Below are 27,507 nucleotides of genomic sequence, written 5' to 3' on the forward strand. Positions count from 1 at the left end.
TGTAACTATTTTTCAAACATGTTCTGTATTTACTTTATTTTTCAGATCACACATGTAGTTGCTCCTTTTAGATCACATCTCTAAAGCCTTTTTTAATTTAATTTTACAGCCATATCATTTGTTGTTTTGTTTTACAATTTCCAGATTACATCTCCAAGTTTTTTTGTTTTTTTTTACAGTTTAGGTCAAATTTGTGTTTGTGTGTATTTTTATTTCTTAGGTAACAGTCGCATCTTTTTCTCCCCAAGATGTAAGAACTAATAGTGCATAGATGACGACGGCTAACCATATACAGTACATAGCATTCATTGAGGGCTGGTAACATGGCGTAGTCAAGAAGATGGCTGATATATCCGTCATGTGTCAGTGATACAGTGGGATCCCACAGTTCCAACACGCTTGTGGCTAACATGCTGCTGGCATGAAACAAGGGCGAAACAAGAACAACAAGCAGTTAAGAAACAAACATCCAAATCGCTCATCTCTCCACACGAAAGAATAATTGAATCAGGCCTCCGAAGAAGAGGCACAGAGATCATCTTTAATCTATATGTAAATGAGCAGTACATTCGTGTAGTCTCATGAAGGAAACACGAAGGAGTGTGTTATAAACATGTTGAAGATGTGATGTGAAGGAAATCCCATTAGCATTCATCGCACACTTCCGTGTAAACACAATCGTGTGTGTGCAAAATATTAACAATGACATTAAGTATGGCAAAGTCGTGCAAAGTAAAATCGAACAGTGACCATGACCTCCAAGCTAACTGACTTAAGGCCACCAAGGCATGAGGTCACATCAGATTTGGCGCAGATCCTTGAAGGTCTAACACAAGATAGCCAGGTTAGCGGAGGTCAGATGTCAAATCGTGGTCATTGTCAGGTTTCCAGCCATCTTCTTTTCATTTTAAAGAAGCTAAGGTCAAAGGTTAGATTGCTATGTGCATGTTTTAAAGCAGTGGTCCCCAACCCCCGGGCTGTGGGCCGCACAGAAAGAAAAAATAATTTCCATTATTTCATTTTTTTGTTTTATTTTGAAAAGTGGCCGGATTCTCTCTGTTACATCCGTCTCACTTGACGCATGTCCATTGTGCATGTGCTAACTTTATCTCATGCCGCACAGATATAAAGGTAAGTTTGGATGACTTATTGAGTGCTAATGTGCACAAGCTAATGTGTCTCAAGTTAATTCATGCTAGCATACTGCCTTTTACCACACACGTCAAACAGCGACGTAATAAATAATCTCTCCGGAAACACTTGGCTGGAACTTGAACTGGTGGATGGTGGGTCGGCATTCATTTTGTGCTTTTAATTTCATGTTATTCATGTCTTAGTTTTACACAATACATAATAAATAACATAAATTAGATCGCTATAATGTACGACCCCCCCCGGTCCGCAGGAGATTTGTGGGAACACAAGCCGGTCCGTGGGTCAAAAAAGGTTGGGGACCACTGTTCTAAAATGTTAAGGTGTTCTTATCATTCATATAAGCCAATGGACACTTTCTACTCGCAGCTCATTTTTCATTGGTGATTGGCAAAGTCTAAAAATGAAATTAATGAATTATTTATGAGATATATTATTAGATATACTCCTGACCAAAATTTTAAAAAATCGCAAGAACTTACATTTTGCACTGTTGGATCTCAAGGAGGTTCTAAGAAGAGCTTCAAAATACCAAAAGAAGAAGTGGGAGTCTGACAAAAACATTTTTGAATAAGAAATTTATTCCAAACAACCATTAAACTGAAATAGTCTGTTCATCAGCTTATCAAAAATTTAAGATCATCGCTCGAATAAACCCGAAAATGCACTGAAATAGAAATAAAATGTCCTAAACGGTCCCATTAAGTAATTAGTAGCTAATCACCTCAAAAATTGGTCTGGGCATGCTTGATGCCAGTGTTTCCAGGAAGCTACTGGGAATGTTGCTCCAGGTGGTGAAGATGACTTCACGGAGGGCATCCATCCACTGTCTGGAACTGATGTCCATTTTTCTAATCTTCTCTTGACATCCATTCTCAATTGGATTTAGATCAGGGGAACCTGCTGGATGGTCAAAAAGAGTGACGTTATTCCTCTTGAAGAGTCTTTTGTCAGGCAGGCATACAAAGATGCCCATGTCTCTTTGACAGATGCCGTCTCTTTTCGTACAAAGACCCCGCTCATTACTGCACGTAATGGGACACACCTATGCCGCCTACAAAGATCGCTATTAAACCACCTCCAAAAACCTCCAACAAGGTTTTATGGTTTTATATACATGCTGTGACCATGCCATAGCAGGTACATTCATGACAACATGTAATACTTGCCGTATTTTGGTGCTTTTAAGCATTACTGCTGCTGCGCTGTGGGTGAGTGTGTGGAGAAGCAGGTAGCTAGCCGGTGTGGTGTGCCAAGGTATCAAAACGCCAGTAGCGTATCTCGATCGGCAGAACAATGTTAAAAATAATAATGTCGCTGTAGCTTGGTTAATACGCACGTCACATCATACTGTATCGAAATGGAGCCTTGTCGGTGGTTTTTGGAGGATTTTTTTCCACAAGGCTTTATAGGTTGGATAAGTGTTTTTCATTACTTCAGTAATGCGCTGTCTCTTCTTATCTGATTTTCTATCTTTAGAACGCACAGAAAAGAGTAAGACGATGACGATGTCTCACATATGGATTGTGGATGATGAGCAAAACTCCAAAAAAAAGTGCAGATCTTTAAGCCTTTTACTATTTTTAAACCTTTATAATGGTCTTTGAAACAGTTCTCTGGCATAAGTAGGCCAAAGCAAGTGCAAACAATCAAACTTCATATTCATGCAGGCATTGAGGTGGTTGTTTTTACGTTGCTGATGACTTATTGATACTTGGGGTACTCTGCTTTATATCACTTAAATCTGAAGTTGGGCGGAGTTAATGGACCTGAAATGATGAGGTTCCTTTGGTGTGGTGTCCTACGTGCTCTGTGAGCTATTTCTTATACAGACATTCTTTCTCATTCGTCTGCATACAAATTCAAGCAAATCAACATCTTTACAGTGTCAATCTTGTGTCAGTGTGAAAAGAGAACGCATAGAAAAACCGCTGATGGAAAACAAATAGACGTGACATGAATTGGGGCCTATTTCCAGGAAGTATGCTCAAATTGTCCACTAATTTTGGTCCACCGACTACCATTATAACCACCTATTTCTGATATGCAGAAATCCCTTGTTTATCACCGTTAATTGGTTCCCAACCTGACCATGATAAGTAATAAATAAATAATAATAAATAAATCTCAGCTAAGTACGATGCCTTATTTATAAATAGAATATTTCCGTAGTTAGAGCATAAAAAACCTGTTGAAAACCTTCTAAATACAATTTTTAACGTTATTAGAGCCCTCTATACATGAAATAACACCCCTTTACCCTCATATTACCCAATATAATAGACATAATCAGAGTTCAGTTTTAGCTTGGCATGGTTTACAGTAGCCCGTGTTATAATGATTATTATTATTATTGTGCCTACTGAGAGTATGACTTTGGACTCGACCTCACAATTTCATCAACGACTTACAACTCAACTTGGACTTTGACATCAGCGACTTGGGACTTGGCTCGGACTATAGTGTGATGACTTGAGAATATTTTCAGTGAGAGTGTTGAGTAAAATGTGTCCCCATTCAAGGGACTCAACTAATGTCGTCGTCATTATATAATTTCCAGTTAGACAACAAATTCTTCCCACAGAATCTGTCTCACTGAATGCCTCTATTAACGTCCAATCAGGTTTAAGAACAAAAAACAAATGTGTTGATTGCATTTCTGCGTACTGAATAAATCCTAAATCTCGCACTCTTTTTCTGTGACTGTCTTGTTGCACTGGTGTCATTAAAAAATAAAAATAAAAATGCACTCACTGTATTTGTCACATTTAATGGATTGTTACATTGTTAAAATTGCATTTTATTTGCTGAAGACTAAAGAGTGCTTATGACTTGGGACTTGACTCGACCTGTCTTGTCTTCCCTTGAGACTTCACTTGGCCTTGCACATCTTTATTTGAGACTTCACTTGAGATTAAAGACTTGAGACTTGCACAACATTGACATTCTCCCACCTCAGCTACATTTGCAATTTGGATGCATCTTCTTAATGCCTTGCATTTGTATTGCAGTTCATTTTGCATTTTTTTATGCTTGAAAATGATTCATTTTAACAAAACAATGTATAAAATTTGCATAAACATGTATTTTTTGTGTATATTAAACCACAAAAGGGAAATTATTTATCAATTTATTTTCGAAAAACTGTGATAAAGTGATGCCGCAAAATGGCGAAGGACGACTGTACAGTAATCCTGACATTTTGATCAGGAGAGTGCCCTCTTCTATAGATGCATGGGATGGCATGTTTATGCACGTGCATGTCAAAGCTGTGCAAGAATAGTTTGTGCTTGCAGTTTACATAAAAAAGTAATTAAATTAATTAATGACATTTAAGACACTTTTATTTGAAAGATGCAGAGAAAGTGAAGAAAAAAGTAAACATTTTTGCATTAGACTTAGGAGTGTAACCCGCAGGAAACGCACACACGAGAGAACACGCAAAATCCACACAGAGATTCGAACCCTCGATCTCCTGACTGTGTGGCCAGCATGCTAACCACTAATCAACCGTGCGACTCTACAAAAAGACCATAAATACATAAAAATATTTAAAAAATAAAAATAAATCATGACTACGGTTCAAAGTGTGTGTGTGTGTGTGTGTAAGCGACAAAAATGTAGGCTGCATATGGTTATTAGACTTTTATGGGGGACTGTTTTGGGACCTAAGGGTAAAAACATCAAGGGTTAAGCCGCAAACCATTACCACCCTATTGAAAAAAAATAACACAAACTCTGTCCCAGACACTTCTAGCATCTTGCCGGGATAGCATTTTTCCTGGAAAAGACAAAAAAATAACTATAAGCCTGATCTACTAATGTAGGTGGATAAAAGCACTTGCAAAATTGACAGCGCACGCAAAGCTGATCGACTATAAGGGTGCACTGAGGATTGTCAAATGAGCAAAACAGCACACGCCTTCCATTTTGTGTGCTGGCCTTCATGACTATACAGAATAAATACAGATTATCAGAACGTGCAAAATACTGGGAGGAGGAGATGCAAATGTGATCATTTAGCACTTACAATGTCATTCATCAAACCTGAAACTGTTTGAGGTTGGTACAAACTAATGTGTAGATAACGCGATATAAATATATATTTTCCGCATGTTCACATGAATATCATATCAAAATACACTGCAAATTTTGTTGTTTAATGGTTTACAGCCACTGTTCTCTCCCAAACGCTCCTTGGTGACTGACGGTAGCACACGCAAAATCCTCATTTAGGTACCACTTTTGCACCTGTTAAAAATTGCACATGCAATCATAGTACATCACCCGCAAAACACCCACAAATAGCAGATTCTACTTTTTTAGTGTGCAATTCAGCGATCTTAGTAGATCAGGCCCTATGTATTCTAAAAATATATTGTTCGTAGAATAACCCGTGGGATGATAAAAAACAAACTGCGGGCCAATACTGGCTCCCCGGGCCATGCTTTGGGACACCCCGAGACTACATGTTTTGTTTTGCTTGTAATGAATCTGTGCCGTCTTTCAAGTGAAGCCTTTTAAAATGAGCCCTCTGATGTGTTCAAATCTGTGATGGCCGCCACAGGATGTGTAAAGATGCATCAGCAGATAGATAGCAGAGAACTGAAAACAAGATTGTTGTATCAAGTGTGACCCCTTTGACACACCATGTCAATGATTCACTTCTTGAGTGTGTGTCATTAAAATACCAGCATGCGCCTGGCTGTAAATAACATGCTTTTCACCTGCAGCATCACTAACACAAGTGCTTTTTCATGTTGGACATGGCAGAGAGATCTCTGCGTCTTCTGGCGCTTTACCTGTTGTGTGGCACCACACTGTGCATGGTGAGACAGGAGCTTGTCTATCTATATCATTTGGAATTCAATGTAAAAAAAAATGTGTTTGTCTTGAAATGCTTCTTCTCTTTGGTTTAGCCCACAGACATACTACAAGGTAGGTAGGTGAGAGCCATGTGATGCTATAAAGTACATGCTGACTTTTATTCAAAGAGTTTTCATTTGGCAGACTTTGACGTCGACGATGGACGAGATCGGGACATTTTTGAGATCAATGAAGGCATGCAGGAAAATAAATTATTAATCTTGAATTGTGCTGGATTTTTAATGATTCGTTATTCTTGGTCCCTACAGAGGCAGGGTTAAATCTGGTGGAAGGCGACATTGTGCTCGACGAGGCAAGTTGTGCTCTTTTAATCTAAATATTATGTGTTATTTACAGTATGTACATTTTTGCCATTATTTTAATGCACAGAAACAATCTAGAAACTCCATCATTGGTGATGAGTACAGGTGGCCTACAACCATTCCGTACTACATGGAGGACGACCTCGGTGAGAAAAAGACGCATGCACATTAGGTACATCTGCATCAATCTACCAAAACATATACTTTTACTAATGTAATAATGCTCAGTTTGATAAGTATTAATTTAACAAGATGTTTATTATGGTGGTGCACATCCACAACACTCATTATTCACACTCCTACCGTCAGGCAGACGCTACAGGAGTTTGAAGTCCAGGACCACAAGGCTGGCAAACAGCTTTTACCCACAGGCCATCAGGCTCCTCAACGAAGCACTCGCACATGCCGCACGCAACACACGCACACACTCATAGCACTTTATTTATTTATTTATTTGTATTATTTACTTGTATTAATGTCTCTTCTGTTGTTGTTGCTTAATTTATTGGTATATATGTTTATGTGTTTATGTTTCTTATGTTCTTATTCTTTCATTTGTTTTCTTTCTTTTCTTGGGAGAATGAACAGAATAAGATTTTCATTGCATAGTAGAACTGCTGTTTTACTGTGCACATGACAATAAAACTCTCTTGATTTGTTAATGTTGGTTTATCATCTAGCTCAAAATAAGATAACCCTAACTTTAGAAACAGCTCTCGGTATAATGCACCACAGTTAAAATAATAGTGTCAAAACAGAGCATTATATCTTTATAAAGACCGCATTTTTGATACAGTTCTTATAATGCACGGTGCAGGTGTACCTAATGTATACATGATGTACTATAATGAATTCAACTTTCATGTAGTTTTACACTTTTTTCTCCATTATTATCATTTTTCTCTGCAGAGATTAATGCAAAAGGTGTAATCCTGAAGGCCTTTGAGCAGTACCGCCTCAAGACCTGCATTGACTTCAAGCCTTGGACAGGCGAATCAAACTACATCTCCATCTTTAAAGGCAGCGGGTAAACCTATACACTTGTAATACTCTAGTATGTACTGTAACACTAATACTCCGTCCAATATAAAAGGTGCTTCTCCTCTGTGGGCAACCGGCGAGTCGGCAAGCAGCGATTGTCAATAGGCAAAAACTGTGACCGCATCGCTACCATTGAACATGAGTTTCTCCATGCTTTGGGTTTCTGGCACGAGCAGTCCAGGGCGGACCGAGACGACTACGTCATCATTATGTGGGACCGCATCTCAGAGGGTATTTTATGAGCAGCTGAGGATAATTACATGCATACATGCATAATCATCATTGCAGTATATTGTGATTTCAATACAAATATGCTTTTACACAAATAATAATGCTTACTTTTGAGTGACACTGCGAGAGAGTACTAATTTAACAATGTTTGCTTTTTTGGCCGCACAAAGAAGGACACTAAAAATAACAAAATGTATTCAAAATGTATTCAAATATTTATATCTCAGTGTGACATACAGTCAACAAAGAAATATTAATTTACCAATGTCTTACTTTGTTGTGCTTCAATTAGGAGTGCACAGCTTCATATTGAGATATGTTACTCTACAAAAACCCCTAAAATACCTTTAAAAATGAATATTTACAAAGATATATTTATAAAAATATAGATAAAATGCTGTCAGTATAATGCAATGGGGCCATAGTGATTAATTGAACAATAATCCAACAATGTTTATTTTGTTGTTTTGAATGGCAAGTGCAATGTATGATAGTGAAAAAACTAAACCAAAAATATACATTTCAAACTATGCCAATACATGTACATATAAGCCTGTTTGTCTATCTTATCTGTATGTATAATCAGTGCAGTCTTTCTTACTCTTAAAATACTAAAATTATTGGACAAATATGGAACACACCTCTGTGTTAGTGCTTAGGTGATAAAAGTGTTGTTCTGTGATAAGCATTATCAGTGTGTCATATCTGCACCGGCCCATCCTCATCCAATCATCAATAGCTGCCATTAAAGTGCAGCAGAAACTTTGATATGTCATTAATTGTGCTAACCAGCTATAAAAGTCAGCATGATAGTCTATTATTGTATATAAAAAATGACCTTTGGTGTTAATTTGTCATATCAAGGCAGAGATCACAACTTTAAGACGTACAACGACACCACTTCGAGCTCGCTGGGTGTCCCTTACGACTACGGCTCCATGATGCACTACAGCAAGACGGCCTTCAGCAATGGTTCCGAGCCCACCATCGTCACCAAGATCGCTGCCTTCAGCGACGTCATTGGCCAGAGGATGGAGTTCAGCGACAACGACTTGCTTAAGCTCAGCCGCCTTTACAACTGCAGTGAGAAACTGTTTTATTGCCATGTTATTCAGCTGTTATTACTAGAAAATGGCACCATAAGCATAAACACTCACCATGCTGCATATAAAAAAACACTTTATAGCCGTTTAAAGGTTGCATGTCTTCCAGCTCAAGGATCCACTTTTCTGGACTCATGTGATTTTGAACGTGAGAACATCTGCGGGATGATCCAAGGACCAGGGGACTCGGCCGACTGGAACAGGGTGGCCACAGCGGCAGGCGGGCCCGACACAGATTACTCTAACATGGGCAAATGCACTGGTGAGAGGCAAGATCAGTGATTATAAACACACTGGACACTTGAATGGGTACACATGCACAGTCAAATGAGGGCTAATACAAGACCAGTTTCAACTATTCTGCCTTTACAAAGATGACAATGCAATTAATATAAGGTATAAATGTAACTATGTGCAGTGTTTCCCACAGGACTGCAACCTATTTGTGGTGCTTTGCATAATTGGCATGTGCGTGTGAGACAAATAGTGACCAAAAGACATGAAAACAAAACAAATGTGTACAAAAATAGAAAACAAGCAAGATGGAGCAACCTGTGAGTGCTTTGAGAGGGAGGGGAGCGGCACAAAAGAGCGATACGCGGCCGAGTAAAACCAGAGAAAGTTGCTACATTTGCCAAATACACTAAGTCCCCAACTAACGAACACAATTGGTTCCAGACAACCGTTCTTAAGTCGGATCGTTCTTAAGTAGGGGAAAAGGTAATATTACCAATGATATAGGTACTACATGTACGTGTATACATATACATATATGCGTATGTATGTAAATATGAGTTTGGATGCAGTAGTAATATTAAACGAGGATAATTAATGAAAAAAACAATAATAAAAATGATATAATAATATGTAATGATAAATGTTATTTACCTTTGAAGAGCAGTGGTCGAGCATACATCGTTGGTGGTAGTGGTGGAGCGGGAGGAGGAATTATTGAAGAAAGGACAAATCTTCATCGTCGTTAGACTCCTCTTTGTAATGATAGTGGATGCCATTGGTACAGAAGTCTTCACATGTTCCATAATTCGAACCTTGCCTTTGTAAATTGTTCCTATGGTTGAGCGATTCACTTCATAAGCACGCGCTACATTAGCCAGTTTCTCGCCACCGTCCAACTTCCTGATGATGGCCACCTTCGTTTCCATAGAAATTGCTTGACGTTTCCTGCCAATGTTTCCTACAAACGGCGTGCTCCAAGATGTTATCAGCGACAAGTGCAGACGAACTGAGAAAGATTGCGCGAGAGGGATGCTGCCACCCACCATTCGTAGCGGCGGAATGGTGCGCAATACAAAAATAGCGCCTTTGTATTTCAAAAAAATGTAAATGACAAAATATGGCAATTTTAGAAAAAAATCATGAAAAAAATAGACCAGTCTTCTTGTGTTCGTATCTACGAGTGTTCGCACTTCGGATGTTCGTTAGTAGGGGACTTAGTGTATAGCAATAAATATTGGTAGAAGTTGGTAACACTGATCCCTCGTGTGACGTTTTGTTATTCTCTGGCGGACCAGGTGCGTATGAGGTGTGTCGAGAAGCAGAGTAACAATGCCAACTACTGTACGAAGTTGGAACAACAAGCTCCACTAACATATCCATCCATCCATTCATCCATTTTCTATGCCGCTTCCCCTCATTAGGGTTGTGGGGGTACGCTGGAGCCTATCCCAGCTGACTTTGGGCTGGTCGCCAGCCAATCGCAGGGCACATATAGACAAACAACCATTCACACTGACATTCACACCTATGGACAATTTTAGAGTCGCCAATTAACCTAACATGCATGTTTTTGGAATGTGGGAGGAAAACAGTGGGATAAAACCCACACACGCACGGGGAGAACATGCAAACTTGTAGCAGTCCAAATTTATTTGTGGCGAGTTTCCACAAATAAATTTGAATTTATGGGAACCACTTATGTTTGTTATTGTGGTTATAGTAATATGTGAAATGTTTATAGTATTTTGGTTACAAAAAATGCATTTCGTAATAAGCAAAGGTGGGACCAAGTCAGTGCTTTGCATGTCTAAAGTCTCGAGTCAAGTCTCAAGTCAAGACAAGAAAGGTCGAATCAAGTCCAAAGTCATAGACTTGACATTTTCACGTCCTTACAAGAAATAAGCACTGTTTAGTGCCTCCAAAATAAAATGCCATTTTACCAATGTAACAATCTATTAAATTTGACAAATACAATGAATGCATTTTGAATTGTTTTGAAGTCTTTTAGTCACAGAAAAAAAATGAGTCCTGACATAGCATTCAGGATTTAGTCAGTGCACAGAAATGTAATCTGCACAATCGTTGTTTGTTCTTAAACAAACGATTGGATGTTAAAAGATGCATTCAATGAGGCAGATTCAAAGGGAAAATGACAAGGAACGATCAACGATTCAACTATCACGTTAGCTGAATACACTGAATGGGGACACATTTTACTTAACACATTCACTTAAAACCTCAAGTATTTTCAAGTCCCAATTGATTGATGTCAAAGTCTGAGTCGTCAAGTCAAAGTCCACACCTGTGGTAACGAGGATGTACAGTTCCAAACAACCACAATAACAAACGTTAAAATTAGCTCTTTATTGGAGAAGGAAGCATTATTGGTTATGTGACAGTAAAAAGCGTGTGTTTTTAGGCTCCGGCTATTTCATGCACTTCAACACAAGCGCATCTAACATTGGAGACACGGCCCACCTTGAGAGCAGAATGCTGTACCCCAAAAGAGGTTACCAATGTCTGCAGTTCTTCTTCTACAACAGTGGCGGCCCCGAGGACAAGCTGAACATCTCTGTTCGAGAGTATGATAGCGCCAACCCTGCCGGGAAACTGCGCTTCATCACCACCATTGATGGTCGGTATCACTCAGTGTTACATGTGCATAACATGTGTCCACATGCTTAGCAACAAAGTGTGTTATGTGATGGAACAGGACCCCCTCAGAACCTGTGGCAGCTGCACCACATCAGCCTGGACGTCACAAAGAAATTCCGTGTAGTCTTTCAGGGCACCAAAGAAGGCACAGGCCCATCATCAGGTGGACTCTCTCTGGATGACATCAACATCTCAGAGACAAAATGTCCAGAGTTCGTATGGCGCGTAAAGAACTTCAGCCACGTCATGGACAACACCCCCATTAACAAGGCCATCTTCAGCCCGCCTTTCACCTCCAAGGAGGGCTACACCTTCCAGATGAAACTCTATCCCAGCGGTAAAACCGACTACACGGGGCAGCTGTCAGCCTACGCTAATCTGGTGGCCCGGGCAGGGGACATCGGGCAGACCTGGCCTTGCCCCTGGAAACAAATCACCATGATGCTCATGGACCAGCACCCGCACATCCAGAAGCGCATGTCCAACCAGCGCAGCGTCACCACAGATCCCAAGAAGACCACAGGTTCCCATTGCTTACATATTGAACCAATCTATTGGTTCTATATTGGTGACTTCATTCATTCACCCTGTCCATCAGGCTCCAACAAGCTCTTCTGGGACGACCCTCGCAAGGTGGGCGTTGAGGTGACAGATACAGATGGGTCCAAGTATTTCCGTGGACCCGGCTCTGGTACTGCGGTGTACCTCACCCACCTGAGAGCAAAGAGCAGGGATTTTATCAAGGGAGGGGACGCCATCTTTCTCCTCAGCATGGAGGGTAAAAGCACCAATTTACACAGTTATAGTAATATACACTGTATGGACACAGTATTGGGACAACTGGGCCTGGGAACTGGGAACAAAAAAAAGAGCCTTCCCCAAACCGTTCCCACAAAGTTGGAAAGTAATATACACTGTATGGACACAGTATTGGGACAACTGGGCCTGGGAACTGGGAACAAAAAAAAGAGCCTTCCCCAAACCGTTCCCACAAAGTTGGAAGAATACAGGTGCTCCTCGATTTACGCTGTTAAGATAATAATATTCGACTTGCATTGTAGGATCGTAGGAATGGAACTTCGTAACCCGATGACCAGCTGTAGTTGGACATTTGCCGGGGAATATGTATACCGGAATTAATTATTGCCTATAGGGGTATACATATTATTTATTCTGAATTTATTACTATGTTATTATAATAAAGCTTAACACAAAAAATATGCTAACATATTGTGTATAAAATGTAAATATTATAATACTATATCCTATATCAGGAGTCACCAACGTGGTGCCCGCGGGCACCAGCTAGCCCCCCACGACCACATGAGGTGCCTGCAAGCCTGCTTTTCATTCAGGTTTTCAGTTAATAATGAAAAAACAGTAGAAAGAAATGCATTCTGAAATACAAAATGTGAGTTGTGGACACCAGCATTTTGTTAATGTTCTGGTAAAACAAGCATATTCGCTTAGTTTAGGTTTAAAATAAGCTCTGAAAATAAATGTTACAAAAATGAGTAGCTCTTGGCCATTTTCATTTTGTAAAAGTAGCTCTCACAAGGAAAAACGTTGGTGACCCCTGTCCTATATTATTATAATACTATGCTATATAGCACACATCAATTTGTTAACTTAAGATAGCTTGGCAGGTTTTAAAAATATGCTTTACTTACATTTTTCTCAAGATGCTGTGCCTCCTAGGAGAGCCCCGCTTTACGGTCGTAAGATGAAGAATAACAGCCCACGGCCAACTGATTGAGAATTGATTAAAAATGTGCATCTCAGTATGTTTATCCATACAGTTTAAGGCCATTATCGACTCATATGAGTACTAGTATCATTCCATATTAGTATTCCTCCAGCCTCTCACTTATAGATGTTTGCCTCATCCACACCAATGATTCATCAATCTTTCATCACATGACATCTGACATCTTTTTATGAAATTATTTCTTCATTTGAATCCCATTGAAAAACATCCTCTTTCTCTTTAGATGTGTCTCATCTGACAGTCAGCCAACCTCTGCCAACTGCAATCCCAACCCCTTCATCCACAACCACCACCACCGATGTGTGTACAGATGTGACGTGTCTGAATGACGGTTTGTGCGTGCTGGACCAAGGAAAAGCTGTTTGCAGGTGAGGGAATTAAGCCTAATTTGATAACTCAGACAAGTGACAAATGACTTGACCCCATCCATGCACAGTAGGCCTCATCTTCGAAATTGTGCTAAAGCAATAATTAACAAACATTCCTAGCCATATAACAGGTAATTTTGACAACTCAAATAACTCAAATAAAAGTATTGTTAATTGATTGATTTAACAATACTTTGATTTGCATTCACTAGAGGTGAAATGCTATCATTGTATGCCATGTGGATAATCTCCAACCTTCATTCTTGTGTGTTCACTCATCTCAGGTGTGCTGTGGGGGCTGACTGGTGGTTCTATGGGGACAGCTGCGAGCACAAAGGTTCTCTCAAGGACAACAGCACCCTGGCTCTGGCCTCCTCTCTGTCTGTACTGGCCGCCATGCTGGTCATTACCACAGTCACTGCCGTGTGTCTGAAGAAGAAGTACAAGAAGCGCAGTAATCAGAATAGTGTCATCATGGCGAACATGAACACGACGGGCAAACCCTGAACTTGACTTTGTCAAAAATGTAATCATCCTGAAGCTATTCCAGTAACAGCAGATTTCCCCCTCCTGGTCGTTCAATGTAAATACACACACGCATGTGAGTATTAAAATTGGTATGGAAAAAAAAAGTCATATATTTAAAATTATATTCACAAATTTAAAATTTATTATACCAAAGACAGGAACATCTGTGTTGTCTCTTTTCCATGTGGATATATTTTTGTTTGTATTACTGAACTCGACACAGTCATGCCGGTGGTAACTGTCGGAGGGCTCTGGGATGATATCATGTGTTCATGTATGTGTGTGTGCAAAAATCAGTCTATTAATGTTCATAAGATACAGTGATGACTACAGGGCATCAAAATCAATCAAAGAGGGGATTAAAAATCAGTGTTTCTGTATGTTGATTGTATGTGTTGTGAGTCTAAAGGGTATAAAAGAGGATGGAGGGAAGTGGGGGGCATGTTCAACCACCATAACAGCAAACTCCTAGTTAAAACCTTCACCGGCATGTTGGTACGCAGTTCCTTTAAAAGCATCAGTATACAACATTTGTCTTATTTACAATCATTGGAAAAAATCACCATTTCTCTCAGAGAAGATTAGTAAAAGTGACTGAGTCACCATATAGAGTATGCAACTCCTAGGAGTTAGTATTCAGAGTTTCTACAAAAAAAAAAAGTCTATGCCATTTTACAGGCTAAGAGCCACAACTTACTGAAGAAATACAGTATCTTTAAGTGCCCAATCTACAACGGTTACGTGTGGTATTACTGGTGCACCATTCCACATAGTAAAAAGATTATGTGTGTCGCTTTTAAAAAGGTTCTGTCAGCAACTGCTTTCACATTAAAAGATATGGTGAGTTCTTAGAAAACAAACAAAGCGTAGGATGGTATTAACACATGTGATGCTATTGCAAAGAGACTAGTATCGGTTACACATTTGAGGGTGTCTACGGAAAGAAAAAAAAATCAATGTTCTGTGGGTCCAGTTTCTTTAAAGGGCTCATCTGCGTGTTTTTCCAGTGCAGAGCTGCAGGAAAAACACGCACAGGAACAAGAAGGCAGTTTGGGGAAAAAAAACAAGTCTGGAGATTTTTCTTCGTCAGTGGTGCATGTAGTCAGGGTGATGGGGGCAACAGGGGAAGGGGGGTTCTGTGCATGCTGCAGCAGGATGAGAGATGAGACTGTAGCTGGTCTTCTAGAGCGGGGTGTCAAAGTAGTCAGCAGGCTGATCTGGCCCAGGCGGCTTCTGTTGTTTCTGCTGATGTTGCTTCATGATTTCCTTCACCTCCTCCTCCAGCTCCGGGGGGATGATGAACTGGTCATCAGGATCAGGCTGGGCCGGAGCGGTGAAATACCCGCCAGACTTCTTAGAGGGTGCCTCAGCAGCCACTTCGATGAGGTTGTGACTCTTCTCCTGGCGGGCCACAGAACCGTTAACCCTCCTCTTTCCAGATCCCGCCTTTGATGTGTCACCTGCCCCTTGCCAAGACTCATCCCTCTCCAGCCCGTTCTCAACGCCCCCGATGCTCATGTCCACCCCTTCTTCCAGGGGCTCAGGGGTGCATGGCGGCGGAGGTGGTGGTGGCAGAGAACGAAGGCCGCGCTCCTGACTGGCTTGTGGCATTAGGGAGCACTCTTGCTTGAGGCAATGAACATCCGCCTCCACCTCTACACGGCTACCGTTGGAGAAAACGCCTGCGATGGGCTCCTCGTCCTCGCTGTCCAGCCCGTTGTCTGAGAGGGCGCTGGAGAAGGTGGCGCTCGACAGCTGGCGTTGGAAGGAGCTTGCCAAGCAGGCCGGGTGGAGCGTGCAGCAGTTGCGTGCTGAAGGCAGGTCGGGGCCAGTGAACAGATACTGACAGGGCTGTGCGACGGTATGGGCCTGCTGCTGGTGCTGCAGGGTCATAGGGTGGGCCTGATGGTGCATGTGAAGGTGAGGATGGTGGGGCTGGTCGTGCAGCAGCACCAGGGAGCTCTGTGGGGGCTCATCAGACGAGGCGGTGGAGCCCACCTCGCTGCTCATCTCGCTGGTGCTGATCTCACTGCTGATTTCACTGCAGGACGATGGTGGTACAGGAAGGGAGCCGTCCGACGGCCTTTCTTTGATCCCGGAGGATGACGATGGAGGGTAAGGGCCCAGGCTGGGGCTGGGCGGTGGCTGAGGTGGCTCTGAACAGCAACAGGAACAGCAGTCTTCGCTCACGCTGAGCTGGACCACCACGGCGCTGAGGCTGTCGGTGCAGCCATAACCTTGTGCCAGTGTGCACAGCTTTTTTGCGGCGGCCAGGGCGTCAGGTACATTACGGACTGCTTCCACGGCCTCGGTAGGAGACACTGCATCCCACAAACCACGGCTACCCAGGATGAAGAACTCATCTTGGGGCGTGAGCGTGACTGTCTGCACGTACGGAGATGGGATGACGGATGGATAGAGAAAAGAGTAGCCCATGATGCGTGTTGAATCTGTTACGCCGTTGACCTTGTTGTCCTGTGGAGGAAAATACAAGAGTCAAGAAAGTGCTCAGACTGTGACGGTCACAGGTTCTTTATGATAATCTCCACCTCTGTGATGATAGCTCTGTGCTGCCTGATCCTTCGGTATTCCTCGTCCAGGCTGACGTTGTGAAGCAGCGACAGGGACAAGGGCTTGCCGTTCCGACAGAGGATGGCCTGACACTTGCCCACGTTGGCAGCTGTCAGGACGAAGCAGCCGCTGGGGTCAGTAGGGTCATGTCGGATGTGACACAGAGCAGCCGAGCCGCCGAGCTTCTGGCCTGCGGTTCCCAGCTTCCTGCAGTGGCAAAGTTGAAGAACTTTTGTTGATAATGTGAAATTTCGAATCTATGATACATGTCCCACTGGTGGTACAGAGGCTTCATCTACTGGTACTTTGTGAAGATTTATTTTTTAATAAAAATACTAATATCATAGAGACTTATACAACCATCCATCTATCCATTTTTTAATTTGGGCCACGGTTGGGCTCGAGCCCATCCCATTTCACTTGAGGAGAGAGGCGAGGTACATCCTGGACTGGTCTCTGATGAGACGTATCACATAAGAAATGTTCATACAAAGACAAATTTATTAAACTTAGATTTGCTAAAATTGAATACAAATTAGATTTGTCTTTCTTTTATTCTTCCTCTTTTGAGTAGCAGCTGGAGAAAAATACAGAAAGCCAGGTAAGTTAACTTGAGTTATGTCAAATGTCAAATACAATGATTTTTAGTTACTGCAGTGAATGAATAAACGGAGTCTGGGGTGAAAATCAATTTTTCAGGGCCTAGGGGGGTCTGCTGTAAAAATGAAAACCATAAAAGCTGAAAAACACAAATCTACCTTTGCATGACAAGGAACGTGTTGGTCATGTAGTCCTCCTCGCTTTTGGTCTTGTGGAGCTCCTCCGCCAGGATGTCGTTCATGGTGCATTGCAGAAGGCAGGGCACTTCCACGTTCCTGTCGCCGTCAAACACGCCGTACAGAGCCTCGCGGCTCCCGCAGAACCTGTTCACTGAAAGCGCGGCGACACACAGTCTGAAATGAGACAAAAAAGGAGGTTGACGTTATTGAAGGATGAACAATAAAGGCTTTAATCACAAGTCATTTTATAGATTACAGGGCACAGTGATAACTATGGTAACAGCAGCACTCAAAGCAGGCTATTGAGAAACAATAGCTTACATCGGGAAAGCAATGTCTGCAATTGCTTTCCTCTCTTCTTCATCATGGCAACTACTGACTTCACTCTTGAGTCCGTGCAAAGATGTTTTAGCTTGTTTTCAATAAGCACCCTCGGTAAAATGAGTGAGGCTTCACTGGACATGTTGGTTTTTTTTGTCACCCTCAAAATTGACTGATGTTGTTTTTTTTTGTCACCCTCAAAATTGACTGATTGAACCCACTTGTTCTTGACGCCCGAGGCCTCCGTGTAACCATGACTCCACACAGCGGGCCCACCAGGTGCTTCGTTCGATGAAAAGGTCAGGGGCGGATCAATACGAAAGCAGCGGATATTACTGCAAAAGAAACAACAAGTAGATTAAATTGTTACTTTCCACGTAGAGGCAAGATTATAAAATAAATACAGTGAGCTAGCTGCAGATAAAATATAAACACACTTGAGTTGCTCCAGGGTCTTGTGGTCCAGGTTGAGACGCGGGTTTCCAGTAAGGTCCAGTTCTTGGAGCTTGGGAGGCAGATTCTCAGGCAGCGTGATCTCGCTCAACTCGTTGCAGCTCAGATCCACACACTGAGGCCACAGAAAATACATACGTAAATACTTGCAGAGAACAGACACTTCATTAGGTCTGCCACTTCATTAGGTACACCTGCACAATCTAATCAGATCCTGTCAGGATTATTATATTCTTGTGCTCTTCTGTGCAGGAGGACCTAATGTTTTTGCCACACATGCTACCCTGATGACCTTACTTTCATTTCCAATAACTGCATGACCTCAGGGAAGACCTCAATGGCGTTGGAGTGGGCGATTAGTGTGTGCATACGTCTGCAGTTCATGATGGTGGTGGGCACGGTTTTCAGCGTGTTCCCGCTCAGGTCCACTTCCTCCAGTTCTTCCAGCTTGGCCATTTTGCTAGAGAGGTGAGAACATCTTCGGTGAACGAGACAATACACTGATGATTTCAGTGAAGCAATGGCGTAGATCCTTTCATCATGGCCAGAAGACAACGTTGTTTCTCGTGGTGAGCGTGTTTACCTGGCAGGGAAGGTCTGGAGGTGGTTGTAAGCCATGTGCAAAACCCGAAGGTGCGAATGGCCCGTCAGCATGGGGACGCACTTGTCTGTCAGCCGGTTATTGGTCAGGTAGAGCTCCTGCAGGATGCTGTGGCTCTCCTCCGACAGGGTGGAGGGGGGCAGATGCTCCAGCTTGTTGGCTGAAGCATTTACACATCGTAAGCTGACGGGAAAAAACAAATTTAGTCTCAGCTCAAAAACTGATAAAAATGTCACACCTCCACAGAAACGACTTAATCTAAAAAAATACACAATAGGAAGAAGTCTAACTACATAACTATGCATCCTACTATAACATTCCAATGATAAGAAATTAAGCAGTATTATTTTGAAAATAATGCATGGTTAGGTTGCAGTGCTGTCTATGTCATTCTAAAATAATTTACATTTGCAAAATTTACTTGACAAAAATTGCTTTAAAAAATTTAACTAACTTTAAAAAGTATCATAACATTCAAAAAATAATATATTTGCAGAGTTTTACAGTAAATATGCCACATTTAACGAGTGAAAGTGAAAAAAAATCTTTAAAAACATTAATACAGCAGTTTGCGCAAAGCAGTTAGTTAGTAGTTACTACAAACTTTAAAAAGTATCATTGAATCAACAGGTGCTATCAAGTATTTGCTGCAAAACACAACATAAACATGACCAACAACAGGAATGCTATTTATAAATCATATGTTGTTTATTTGCAAAGTATTGAGAAAAAATACAATAAAGACAATTTACCACTTCTTTCCTAACTTCCTCAGCTGAAATACTCCTAATATTGTACATTTGTCAAGTATGATTTTAAAGAATATTACAAAAACATATATTTCCTCTACTTCATATTGCAGCTACCTGACAGATTTGAGGAACAGGTTGCAGGGAAGCTCCACCAGTTGATTATGATGCACGTCGAGAACCTCCAGCAGAGGGCGCTCCACCCTTTCAGGCAGCTTCTGCAACTGGTTGTGTCCCACACTCAGCTTCCTCAGACTGCTGCTGCATAATAACCTGCAGAGCGTGGAAGCATGCAGTTGGCTGGGTCAGAACCAGCAGACATACATTAATATATGTATACAGAAAGACAGGACAGACAGAGAAAGAGAGATATGTGCTGCATACAATGTGACCTTCTGGAGGGGCCTATGGAGGGGGAGTCTCTTGTGTGATTTATGAGACTCTGCAGGAGACTGATGACAGGCTGGGACAGGGCAGGCCAAATAAGACAGTGCATTGCACTCCATTTAGAGGATGCAGACACATCACTGAGGGACACTCACCGCGCCGGGAGCTCGCTGATGAGGTTGTGGCTGGCATCCAGAACTTCCAGTTTCTTTGCTTCACACAGCCAGTCTGGCAAAGACTCCATGTGGTTCCTTTGGGGGGGGTGGGACAAAATGGGGTGATGATGATGATAAATGGTGTGCAGTTTGTGAAGTGCACAGGCTAATATTTCTTCTGTGTGTATGTAATTCCCAGCAGTGCCAAGAGGAAGCATTTCAAGGCCGAAATATATTTTAAATAACTGGTAAAGTGCATTGAAACATAAATTTTCTGCAAAGATTACTGTCTTTTGCTTTGTAACCTGCTTCCACATTTCACATTAAAGGTCATATAAAATGTTCAAGCAATGACAACCTCTTTAAGTTCATATTTCATGCGGAGTGATTCATCTTTATATGCATGCATCTGCCATTTTTCTCACCGTGAGATGTCCATGTAACTAAGATTGGAGGGCATGGGGCTGACATCCAGGCTTTGCAGCTCTGTAGGGAGAAATCCAAACTCATTAACCTACAGCAAGGACGTACATATACGTGGTTGTCTACAAAAACACAGGGGGGGTAGGCTTCGGGAGACAGAATGGCACCGCTACATGTCATGTTACACATTCACATCAGCAACCAATCGAGGGCACAGCTTTACTTAATGGCAAGGGGAAAAAAAAGACAAGAGACCCACCATTGTTGGAGGCATAGATGCCTTTCAGCAGGCAGCCCTTGACCTTGAGGCTTGTGATTTGGTTCCGCTCGCAGTGAAGCACCTCCAGTCTGGGGAACACCGAGGCATCCAAATGCGTCAGCCGATTGTCCCTCACGTCCAGCTGGGTCACGTGCCTCAGTAGGTCGGGTTCATCCGGAATCATGTTGGAGATCTTATTCAGCCTGGTGGACAAAAGTAAGGGGACCATGCTCTGCTTCAGAATGTCACAGCACATGCTGGAATTTCTCTGAATCAGTCCTAGCAGCTCTCGTGCAGCCCCTTGACTATGACGCTATTTCCCTAACGGCGTAGAAGCTTGTGGGATCAATAAAGTATCTACAGTATCTATGTGCTCCTAACACCCATCTTGACTGTACGCAAAATACGATTATGTTGCCAGCTATTTAGACAATAAAGGCTGTGTGTTTTCAGTGAATTTGTACTGCAGTACACATAGTATACAGACTACTCTATCATATATCCAAGTTTCATTCCAACAGTATTGCCCCTTGAGAAGACCTACTAAAAAAAATTGGTGTTTTAGCCAAAACAAGACATTCACACATACGAGCTTTGACTTTGGAAAACACTGATGATCATTTTTGCCTCTTTTCTGATATGTTGCGGACCCAACTACAGTTGGTGTTTCATTCATATTAATTTGGTCCATCTATGGCCTAACAGATTATTCCATTAATTAAAACAAGCTTCAGATTAATCAAGTAAGAAAATGAGCATTATTGTATTTTTGTGTAAATGTATGTTTTACTGAAACTACTGGACAAACATTTAGATTTTTTATTATTTAACATTATTTTAAAAGAATATTCAAGTGGCAACCTGGTGTTTGTGCACTTCTTTGCTATGTCAGTTGAAATCCTCTATTTCTGAATAAAGAGGCCTTTTTTAATCCGATTCATCGATTATTCAAAAATATCAGCCGATTAATTGGTTATTTGAATAATCGTTGGTTGCAGCCCTAGAGGAGCAAACAACAAATATTAAGTCACCAGCCCATGAAATGTACAAAGAAGCATTAAGACCAAAATGAAAAATACTATGATAATGAAGTCAAATGAAGTCATAGAAATGAGACAATGAAGTTAAACCTCGAGGGAAAGAGCCTTTTCCATTGCAGATCATCCCCCTTTAAAACGTTCTTCCAAAAAACATCCCTGACTGGTCTTCATAGCAATTACTATGAAAATAATGTACTGTACTTGCGTATAAGGATCATTTATAGTCATTCTACAAACTGCTTTCATCAAATAAAATGTAAACTAACTTGAGGAGTACTGTATATCATTAGAATTTAGCAACCTCAGTGACCTGCAGAAGATCACTGTCAAGTGACATGTGAGCATGTAAATATTTTTCTTTACTGACTGAGCAAAGTTACAAGGAGTGAGGTATTAACCAGCAAATAGTGCAAGTCACTCCAGCTTGAATATAGGGAGACACCTGATGGCGTCGCAAAAAGCAAATGATTTCCTGATTCTGTGCAGTCTGGCTGACTCCTCTCCGTGCTTTAGTTTCCATAATTAAAGGGACAAACGTGTCGTCAAAGTTCAACCGACATGTGTTCATTACGTCCGCCCCCCGCCCCCCCAAACCCTCACCCGACTACCAACACCACCACCACTTGGCTACCTGAGATCCACGTGTTTGACGCGGAGCAGCCGGAAGTTCTGCAAGGTGAGCGTTTCCAGGTTATTGCCGGCCATGCACAGCTTCTCCATGGAAACCAGCCGCTCCAGCACCTGTGGTATGAGGATGAACTGGTTGAAGGAGAGTCCCAAGTAAGACAGCCTCTGCAGGGAACCCAGCTCGTCGGGAAGCTCGCTCAGGCTGTTGCCGTCTAGCAGGAATGTCTGCAAACTGGGTGAAGGACGACAAATAGAAAATTAAATGAAAGAAAAATCCCAATTATCCTCCCACAAATGTCTTTGTGCATGTTACACATAATGGCCAGCAGGTGGCAGCAGGAGCCCAAGTGCCCCTACTGGCCACTTCTGGAATGTGCGAGCATACCAGATCATTCCATCAGATTAATTTCTCATTTCACTCTGTTTGCAGCCCACATGCCTTTACATTCAGCGGCGAAATGAGTTTGAGGCGCATGTTAAATCAAAGCTGTCCAACTAACACTACTAAATCACTCTTTTGAAATGAAGTGCTTCTCAGAGCTGTCTAAAAACAATAGTGTGCTCCAGATTTGTGTGGCCTTCCCTCATCGTGTTGTTGCACAGTAGAAGACATCCCCTATCAACTGCAGAATCACATATTTGAATTGCAACATTTTTTTTCAACAGTTTTATGAGATTAGGACTTTTGTTTTTGCATCTTTTAGAATAATTTAGTACCTTCAGTCCACACTTCCAGGTTCAGATGGGCTTTAATCCTACAGTTATAACGGACAATCTAATGTCATGCTAATTTAAATATGATTCTTCCCTAATCTGCTGACAATCCTTTGACAACTTCCTTTCAATGGAAGTTCCTCATCAAAAGGTCACGAAAAGTAAGACATGCAGTCTGTAATCAGTTTGTAGAATTCGGTCACATTGTCACCTTGTAGAACCTAAAATAATGTTGTTCCTACCAATACAATGACATAACCGCGTTGTTAAGACACGGCGGCAAAAGCAAAGAGAGAAGTGTGCAAAAAAACACAAAAGAAGTGTAAACATTTGATTGTACACATTAAATGAGCCAAAGAATAAGAATGCATTGTGCAGAACAGCAACCATGACGAGGGACAGGGCATGACAGAGACCGTATTTGAATGGCAATTGTCACAAAGGGGTTAGTGCTTGTTGAAACTAGTAAAGTACACTGTGGCGGTTGCAATGCCAGGTGCGTGTTCGTAGGTCACCGCCACATTAGCCTATGTAAACTTTGGCATTCAGGTCGGACAAAAGGTTTGACTGCTTTGAAGAAAGCAATGGCCTCCAGTGAGTAACCTGTAGCAGAAAAAAAAAAGTGTTTCGTACAATAGAGGAACAAAAGTATTGGGATACATGCTGAGTACTTAAAAAGGTTCTGTATTCTATTATTTTTCAACAGTTTCAAGCCTCAGAGGTCACATATTGTGTCTTGGAAGCATGTTGCCCAAAATCTAGCCATAAAATACAAATATAATGTATTCAGAAGACGCATTCAAAGACTGTGATTGATATGTAGTATTCTACACTGGTCACTAGGTGTCAGCAATGTTACTGTAATGTTCGCTGAGACACAAACGCCAGACTTGATCGCCAGAAAAAATAGGCCTTTATTACAGGTTTGAATGATCTCACAACAGGAATAATCATTCCTATAAATATCCCAAATAAAAACATGGGCTACTTCCTGTCCACTTGTCACTCAACTCCTCTAGGGAACAAATTTATAGTAACACACACGATAATGAGTCTTATTTATGTCAATGGCTCATTTACTCTTATTGTGTCTATTACAGAGCCGAGTGGTTAGCATGTTGGCCACACAGTCAGGAGATCGGACAGACCTGGGTTAGAATCTCCACTTGGGCATCTCTGTGTGGAGTTGTTGTCTCCGGGTACTCCGGTTTACTCCCACATTCCAAAAACATGCATGTTAGGTTAATTGGCGACTCAAAATAGGTGCGAGTGTGAATGATGGTTTGTCTATATGTGCCCTGCGATTGGCTGGCGACCAGTCCAGGATGTAGCCCGCCTCTCGCCCGAAGTCAGCTGGGATAGGCTCCAACAAATACGGAATCCCACTTTGCGTAAATTCACTTATGGTCGGGTCTGAAACCAATTAACCGCGATTACTGTACCCTGTAACTGCACTTGTCCAATGTAACATGCAATGTAATTGTTAGCAAGACTAGCATAGTTATGTGAGCCACAGTGCTAACATTCCGCTCACATTTTAATAGCAACATCAGGCTACGTTAGCCTATTGGCTAAAGAAAAACAAAATGATCAAACAGCTTCCACCTAACTGACTGATAGTTGGCAGAGCTCCAGGCATTGTGTTAAACTGGTTAATGAAGCCTGACGTTTTACAAAACTGTCCTACGTGAAGTTGTAAGAGAAAAAATGGGGCAGGCTCATCTAGCTACGCTCAGGTATCACGTCGATGAGGAAGAAGGGCTTTCGGAACTTCAAAAGCAACTGTTTAAGCGCATCTTCTCTCAAAAGTGGAGCAAACAAGTGAGGAAGATGATAGATTGGATCACATATGGTGGCCATAAACAAACTATAGAAACAAAATTGAAACCTAGCACACAATTCTGATACCTTCTGCCTGACTGTTACCTACTTGGTCATGGCTCCAACAGCGATGGGGACACAGGGCAAGTAATTACAGCTGAGGTTGACCTCCGTTAGCGTGGGGATGTCACAGATGGCCAGTGGGAACTGGCCGAGGTGGTTGTTGGACAGGTTGAGGCTCCGCAGACGAGAGAACCTACACATTAAAAGAGAAAACTACACATTCTTAATGGAGACTTTTCACACTTGCAGGGTATGCGTTGAGTTTTGCAAACAGTATCAAACCCTGACGTCTGTGTTGTGCATTCAAACACTAGTCACCACTGGCATTTAGAGAGGTGACCTCCACATGGGTTAACTCTTGCCCAGTGTTGCTGTTTTCACTGTTTCATCTGTGCACTCACATACCTGCATATAAGCAATGCGATAAGAGCTGTTGAAACTGGTCACACTGGATTTTTACCACAACTATTTGCACGCTTTACACGCACACACACGGACTCACAAGGTGACCCAAAAACGGTAGCTTTTAAGAGTGATTGATCAACATGGGCAAGTGATTCCTGCAGGCAACGTGTGTGTTTGTGCATGTCATTCATCCATTAAATCACCCTGTGCAATCTGCTGAGTAATGCTCATATCACTCCCCTGCTCCACTAGTCTGTCCTATCATGCCATCTTCTGGGGGGATCCTGCCTGAAACTGCGCCCAAGATTCTATCTCAGCCGCTGATTAGTTTATGATCTTAAAAGTCTTTTTGTCTGTGAGCAGGATTAGAGTTTGACAGAATTCAATGGGAAATGGGAAAGCATTGAAATGCAATAGACGGAAAACACGCTGCATTGAACGGAATAAGACATGCTAACAAACGGCAATGGACAACAACAAATGTCTCCTGTATTTGCTTTTGGGCATGTGGAGCACAATACTGCAACGTCCAAAGCTAAGGCACAACAACAGGGTGAGCAAATCTTTTATTTTTGTCAATACAAGCCTTGTGTCCTCAGACGTTACAATGATCCGTCCATGACAAATCTGCTTTGCCAATGAGGAACCAACATGTGTGCATGTTGCACATATGGTATCAGCTAGCTATGCTTGATCAGGTGCAGCAGAACCTCGGTTAACAAATGGCACTGTTACGGTTTACGTAAAAAATGTACGCAAAAATATTGCCTCAGTTCACGTACATGTTCCAGTTTGCATATAATAGGGCGTGCGTCTTGTGTTATTATTACACTGTGTGAGTTCAACTATGTAATGTATTTTATTCGCAAAATTCCCTGTTAGCAGCCTGCTGTTAGCATGTAAAGTGGAAACAAAGGTCATTGTCCCCCAGCTCTGTCACCCATCTATTAGGTCATCAGTGGTTGACTCTGTTCTTTGTCAACTAACACAGTTACACCGCAAGTCTCTGTTTTTCTTATTAACCACGGCTGTAAAATACATTGTTTACGGGGAATTCATACTCCAGTTTTTATAGTTGTGTGTGGTTTTTCTTGGAGCGCCATTTTTGAGTCCGTTTTATTTTCATTGTTTTTTTTGTCTGTTTGTTTAATGTATTATGTTGCTTGTTTAATTTCTTTTATTAAAAATCTCTTACAATGTTAAATACTCTGGAGAAATTAAAGTGTAATGCTTTTGATACGATGTACTCACATTATTATGCCATATATTATCATTAAATTCATGAAAAAATGGGCTCATGTGTCACATCAACAACAAATGTTGACAATGGTATCATCTATCAGCAGTAATTTGTAGGACAATTATCGTCCAGCAAAATTTGTTATCATGACAGGCCTGGTATTGGGTTAGAGTACACTTCATTAGAGTCTGATCTTCTGGAACAGATTTACGATGCTAACAGATGTACCACTGTACTAGAAATAGTAGAAAGTGAAGCCATGCCAAGCCGAGTAGCTACCATGCAGTGGAAATTGGTAATACAGTGGAACCACGGTTAGTGTACGCCCCAAGTAGCGTGGTTTTCAGTTATCGTTGAAAATGTACATCAAAAGTTTGCCTCTGTTTGCGTACATTCTCCAGTTAGCGTTCAATATGGCACGCGTCTTGTTGTGTTGTTAATACACTGCGTGAGTCCAATGGTGTTCTTAATCTATTTTTACCACAAAACGTCACATCACATTAGCTTGCTACAACATTGGAACAGGAAGTCCTGCTATGATGTCGTCAGCTAAACTAAAAAACGTTAACACAAATTATTATATTTATTATTTATTATATTTTTACAATTACAGTTCCACATGCAGAA

At 41.6% G+C, this 27,507-nt stretch overlaps 3 protein-coding genes across 5 annotated transcripts in view; 1 reads left to right on the forward strand and 2 right to left on the reverse strand.

The window, feature by feature from the left end:
- Positions 1-8,369, reverse strand: part of opn7a (opsin 7, group member a) — a 19,086-nt gene extending 10,717 nt beyond the window's left edge. Inside the window, exon 1 of the mRNA XM_054768231.1 lies at positions 1,877-8,369. Coding sequence (XP_054624206.1) covers positions 1,877-2,128 — 252 coding nt within the window. The 5' untranslated portion in view covers positions 2,129-8,369. The remainder of the gene's footprint in view (positions 1-1,876) is intronic.
- Positions 5,919-14,251, forward strand: mep1bb (meprin A subunit beta b). The gene is made up of 13 exons (XM_054768575.1): positions 5,919-5,981; positions 6,072-6,090; positions 6,163-6,213; positions 6,288-6,331; positions 6,409-6,487; positions 7,251-7,368; positions 7,435-7,613; positions 8,478-8,696; positions 8,826-8,978; positions 11,373-11,588; positions 11,667-12,386; positions 13,600-13,744; positions 14,029-14,251. The coding sequence occupies exons 1-13, from the start codon at positions 5,919-5,921 to the stop codon at positions 14,249-14,251; spliced, it is 2,229 nt and encodes a 742-aa protein (XP_054624550.1).
- The window catches only part of phlpp1 (PH domain and leucine rich repeat protein phosphatase 1), a 68,324-nt gene continuing 49,363 nt past the window's right edge, over positions 8,547-27,507 (reverse strand). The window contains exons 5-18 of one of the 3 annotated variants that reach the window (XM_054768226.1): positions 25,282-25,428; positions 22,642-22,869; positions 20,971-21,173; positions 20,714-20,774; positions 20,289-20,384; positions 19,864-20,019; positions 18,980-19,180; positions 18,694-18,856; positions 18,381-18,511; positions 18,165-18,278; positions 17,602-17,796; positions 16,822-17,050; positions 8,771-16,747; positions 8,547-8,691 (exon numbers count right to left, since the gene is read on the reverse strand). In XM_054768226.1, coding sequence (XP_054624201.1) covers positions 15,455-16,747; positions 16,822-17,050; positions 17,602-17,796; positions 18,165-18,278; positions 18,381-18,511; positions 18,694-18,856; positions 18,980-19,180; positions 19,864-20,019; positions 20,289-20,384; positions 20,714-20,774; positions 20,971-21,173; positions 22,642-22,869; positions 25,282-25,428 — 3,217 coding nt within the window. In that variant the 3' untranslated portion in view covers positions 8,547-8,691; positions 8,771-15,454. Of the gene's footprint in view, positions 8,692-8,770; positions 16,748-16,821; positions 17,051-17,601; positions 17,797-18,164; positions 18,279-18,380; positions 18,512-18,693; positions 18,857-18,979; positions 19,181-19,863; positions 20,020-20,288; positions 20,385-20,713; positions 20,775-20,970; positions 21,174-22,641; positions 22,870-25,281; positions 25,429-27,507 lie in introns of those variants that run through there. The other 2 variants (XM_054768228.1, XM_054768227.1) reach the window with 2 other exon arrangements.

Source organism: Dunckerocampus dactyliophorus, chromosome 2, assembly GCF_027744805.1.
Source record: "Dunckerocampus dactyliophorus isolate RoL2022-P2 chromosome 2, RoL_Ddac_1.1, whole genome shotgun sequence".
Taxonomy (NCBI): domain Eukaryota; kingdom Metazoa; phylum Chordata; class Actinopteri; order Syngnathiformes; family Syngnathidae; genus Dunckerocampus; species Dunckerocampus dactyliophorus.